The 5,010-nt window shown below is 41.0% G+C and overlaps 1 protein-coding gene across 1 annotated transcript; it reads left to right on the plus strand.

Annotated features, from left to right (window-relative positions):
• The first annotated feature begins 347 nt into the window (after positions 1 to 347).
• LOC123115450 ((E)-beta-caryophyllene synthase) lies at positions 348 to 3,940 on the plus strand. The gene is made up of 7 exons (XM_044536608.1): positions 348 to 689; positions 928 to 1,186; positions 1,291 to 1,663; positions 1,852 to 2,070; positions 2,161 to 2,296; positions 2,737 to 2,982; positions 3,499 to 3,940. The coding sequence occupies exons 1-7, from the start codon at positions 552 to 554 to the stop codon at positions 3,802 to 3,804; spliced, it is 1,677 nt and encodes a 558-aa protein (XP_044392543.1). The 5' UTR covers positions 348 to 551; the 3' UTR covers positions 3,805 to 3,940.
• Positions 3,941 to 5,010: the final 1,070 nt, after the last annotated feature.

The raw sequence follows: 5,010 nt of genomic DNA on the forward strand, positions 1-5,010 counted from the left end.
TGTCATATTTATAGCTTAAATATTTTTTTGGGAGTATAGTTTTATTTTTTTTGTCTAGTAGATTAACCGCTTTTTTCAGGGATAACAATATTCCGCAATAAAAATGTATTTCTCATACACAATATACTGTCATATTTATAGATTAAATATTTTTTGGAAGTACAGTTTTATTTTTTTGGAGTTGATAGTATTTTTTCAGGGATAACAATACTTGTTAATCATGTCAAATAGTGTAACAATGGCTTTATTGGTAGTGACGACATACATCATTGTTGGCTGCAGCGCTTCATCAACATACTAATGGAGCTTGTAGCTGGTGTTAACAAAGTTCAGAGAGTTCTCCTGAAATAAAATCTACAAGGCTCGAACTTAACTGGCTAGGCCACAAAGTATGACACGTTGTTTACATGGTGTCCTCGACTCCTCTCATGTTCTTATATAAATCCAAGCAGTTCAGAAGGCCGTCTCACTCCACAAAGGCATATCACTAACGTTAAGTATTAACACAGTGAAGTCTGAAGCGGTCAACTGAGGTCGATCGTTCTGCCATAATGGCCGCCTCCGTGGAGACTCGCCGTCGCTCACACCCGCCGCCGACGATGAACAACAACCAGCGCAGCCACCGGATTCACCACCCCACCGTTTGGGGGGACTTCTTCCTTGGTTTCAGGCCATTCACTCCGACCCAGGTGAACTAAATTAAATTAGCACGCAGACACCAGTGTTGTACCTTCTTGTTGGATGTCATTTTACAATATGTATAAGTTAAACAACTTAAGGACAATATATTTTGAAATATGTTTTTGTTCAAACATATTTTCATGCAAAATGGACTGTGGAAGCATAACCTCGGACACCGTGCAGGTGTAAATGTCTAAGACAGCATGTTTGGGGACACCATGAGTACTAATGTATCATCTCTTGCAGTGTCTTTCCATGAAAAACAAGGCTGAAGTAATGAAAGAAGAGCTGAGGGCGACGATAGTAGATTCAGGTTCTGCTGATCTGCCTCGGAAGCTTGAGCTTGTCGATACTTTACAGCAGCTTGGTTTGGACTACCACTATGGGAAAGAGATCAATGACTTGCTGTGTGGGATTCATGATACCGGCGATGAAGACCGTGATCTTCACACGGCGGCTCTTGGGTTTTATTTGCTCAGGAAACAGGGATTCAATGTTTCGCCAGGTATAAAAAACATAATTAGAATCTCAAAGACGTGAGTACTTGGTGAAATTTTCTAAAAACATTTGTCCTAATAGAACTATGTACTATACATGACAATGCCGCAGATGTATTCCTAAAGTTCATAGATGCCGAAGGAAAGATTACCTGCAACGACACAAGAAGCCTCTTGGGCATGTACAACGCTGCCCATGTTCGAACCCATGGTGAAGAAACACTCAGCAGCGTGATCGCTTACACAAAAGACCATCTCCTCCGTGTCGTGGAGCAACAAACAATTTCACCACCTATATTACTCGAGGAGGTGCGGCGTACGCTGGAAACGCCTCTTTTCAGGAGGCCTCGAAGAGTTGAAGCGCGACACTTCATCTCAGTTTATGAGAGAATGAGTACAAGGAATGAGGCCATTTTGGAGCTTGCAAAGCTGGATTTCAGTATTCTTCAGGCTCTGTACTGTGAGGAGCTGAGGGCTCTTACTCTGTAAGTAACTATATATATGATGAAATCTGCTAGTACATAGGCAAAATTTCACCTTCTGTCCGTCGGTGCAATTTATATTCCGCCACTTAACTCTAATGCCAGACACAACTCTATGCCCCTTAACTCTTGAAATGTTTTTCATACCCTCCGTTGTATCATTACAATCTGAGTTCATGGTTTGTTTGCAGGTGGTGGAAAGAACTGCAACTCCAAGACCATTTGAGCTTCGCACGAGACAGGATGGTGGAGATGCACTTTTGGATGTTAGGAGTTTTATTTGAGCCACAATATTCATACGGACGAATCGTACTCACAAAGTTCTTTACATTTATATCAATATTTGACGACATTTACGACAGCTACAGCACCTTAGAAGAAAGTAGGCTCCTTACCATGGCAATGGAAAGGTCTGTATATATTTATGTGAGCTAGGGTGGTTTAACAACCAATTAATGTGTTGCTTGATACTAATTCTAGAACAACTCTATTCTTTTTAGGTGGGATGAACAAGCCTCTGAACACCTCCCAGGTTACATGAAGTTCTTCTACAGCAAAGTACTCGCTACCATGAAGGTCATCGAAAAGGATTTGGATAGTCAAGGAAACAAGCATGCAGACTATGTAAAAAAGCTAGTAAGTTGATGTCTCATGAACATGCTTAATTCAAGAAAAACAAACCGATAAATACTCGCATAGGATCATTATGTATGGACACAACTAGAACTATGGTGCGAAGCCTCTGAATCGCATGCAGGAACTGGCGCAGAGCCACTTGAGGCATGCACAAGTAGATAAAAGTGATGAAATCATCAAGACTCTTCGTAAATTTGAATTTTAAAATATGTTAACTCATAAACAGTGTACTCAATACATGGCTCATCTTAACTGTTGGCTTTGTTTCAGGAGACTTAAAAAACTGAGATCATGATATTTGCTGTCTTAAAAGTTAACACCTATACTTACGAAGCTTCCGTTTCGCTCGTTAAAAAATCTGCTATGTGAAAGAAATATGTGTATATATGTAGACAATCAACTTCCCAGTGAAAAATAAATATATCATTGTACTTATGCAGCTAATCGATGCTACGAAATGCTACTACAATGAAGCAAAATGGCGTGAGGAAACCGACACACCTGTTACTGTGGAGGAGCACCTGCGATTCTCGGTGCCTAGCTGTTGCTGCATGCATGTTGCATGCCTTGCCTTTGTTATCATAGGAGCGAGCAGAGATGCCATCGAGTGGGGCATGACCTATCCTAAAATCATGCGAGCTTCTTGTGTCATCGGCCGTGTCATCAACGATGTGGCTTCACACGAGGTTACATACTTACAACTGTAAATACATGTCATGTCTTATTTATTTGCAGTTTTTGGTTCATGGATAAGTTTGGGATCCTTCTAGTTTTGTAGCTTGTCGCTTTTATTTGGCAGCGAATATAATCCAAAAGAATAATAAATCCTAGTTGTGTGCATCATGATATCTATGCCAATTAAAAGCCAATTAAGTAAACTGATGTAATCCCTACATTCTCCTCAGAAAGGTTTGGCAAAATATTTTCTAGAACACCATCTATTTTGGAACAGGTATAATAATTAACTAGTCATAGAAACCACTTGCCATAAAATATAGGTTAACTAATACTCCCTCCTGAAAGAAATATAAGAGTGATCTAAACGCTCTTATATTTCTTTACAGAGTGAGTAGAAAAGTTATTTAACCCGAGAAGGATACCATGGTCTCTGCATCAGTTGATGCACTGATGCACGGAGCCATATTAATAGATGGGTATGATCACTCTTTTAATATGACCCACTTTTTTCTCTCATAAATCAGCGAGAACAAGAACAGTGCTCTGACGAGAGGTCTGTGATGTCAACGGTGGAAGCGTGCATGGAGGAGAACAAGTACACTGCAAAGGAAGATGCATATAGAAAGCTCGGGGAGCTCATAGAGGAGTCATGGATGGACATCATTGAGGAGCTCCTCAAGCCAGCCACCGCACGGCCAACAACGCCGCTCCTAGAGGCAGTGGTGAATTCGACAAGGATGTTGGACTTCTTGTACAAGGATCAAGACGCATACACCGATCCACGGGCTCTCAAAGTGGTAGTAGATTCTATATATGTAAATTCTATATAGAGAAAAGTATTCAAATTTGTATATGCAAATAATCATACTATGAGAAACTATGTAACTCACCACTCATGTATCATGCAAAACTTGTGTATCCGCGAGAAAACTATGAGAAAAAATTGTACTATGTGCAAGCAGAATAATAATCAAGTCTTTCGATCAACTGGTTTAGCAAGTAGTATCTAGACTAAACAAGCATTACACCAGCCACTACTTTGCATCTGGATCTGGAGAAGCTGATTCCTGACAGCTAGAGGCATATAGGAGCTGCTCTCCTAGCCTCGCCGAGTCAGTTGGTACCTCCCAAGCGAGGGATGGGAAGTAGAAACTGTGTATTGTACTAGGACCAACCGTTTGAAGTGCCTTAGGGTTGAACATTTCCCGAGCCAGTCGATCAATTCCAGTGCTTTACCTTTTATGGTGTCATGACATACTCACCCACACATATGTTATCAAATGGTTATCCCTAAGCGTTAGTCGGCTGACCGAGAAAAATAAAATCAGTTGCCTCCGTTACAGCTGGATTCATGTAAGTGCTAGATCTAGGATCTCTATTCCTCACAACAAGAAGTGTCGTAGTGTGTCAAATGTGCCCATGCAACAAAAGTGTTGAAAATGTGTCACAACACCTGCATCATGGAAAACATATGTGTGCAACATATGAACAACACTGGCAAGGACAAAGAAATGTATTTGCAGTAAGAGAAAATCCTCTGGAAGCATAAAACCAAAATATTTGTGAGATGTGTGCAACATTGTGCGAATACTCATGAGTAAACAACTAATACCGTCCGCACTTGCAAACGTTGGAACATCGTATAGAGCATCAAGAAATCTTGATTTCTCTGGCGTCTCATTATCAACAATGGAGGCATGACCCCTTTGCCAATTTGGGCTCTTCGACCATGAATTCAGCTTGTCAGAACCCGGTTGAGCCAGATCCAATGACCCTAGAACTGTTCCTTGATGTTCCAACATCTTTCAAGAGCTCATTGGCATGAACTTGAGATCAGTCACGAGGTATTCATCAGTTCATGGCATCAGGCTTAGGGAAGAGATGCCGGGGAAGGAAGAGGAGTAGGTCAAATATATTATGCGATTAAGTTCCTTCTTCCATGGTGGCCATCCACATATACATCTCTTCTCCTCGTAGACTTTTCGCAGATGACACTAATCATGGGCATGGGGATGCATATGATGTTCAATTGACCC

This window comes from Triticum aestivum, chromosome 5B (assembly GCF_018294505.1).
Source record: "Triticum aestivum cultivar Chinese Spring chromosome 5B, IWGSC CS RefSeq v2.1, whole genome shotgun sequence".
Classification (NCBI taxonomy): domain Eukaryota; kingdom Viridiplantae; phylum Streptophyta; class Magnoliopsida; order Poales; family Poaceae; genus Triticum; species Triticum aestivum.

Bases quoted from the DNA above. Each gene is read 5' to 3' on its own strand.
- LOC123115450 (XM_044536608.1), top strand. From the start codon at position 552: ATGGCCGCCTCCGTGGAGACTCGCCGTCGCTCACACCCGCCGCCGACG. The intron at 2,071-2,160 runs GTCTGTATATAT...TATTCTTTTTAG, and splicing joins CTTACCATGGCAATGGAAAG to GTGGGATGAACAAGCCTCTG. The intron at 2,297-2,736 runs GTAAGTTGATGT...GTACTTATGCAG, and splicing joins CAGACTATGTAAAAAAGCTA to CTAATCGATGCTACGAAATG.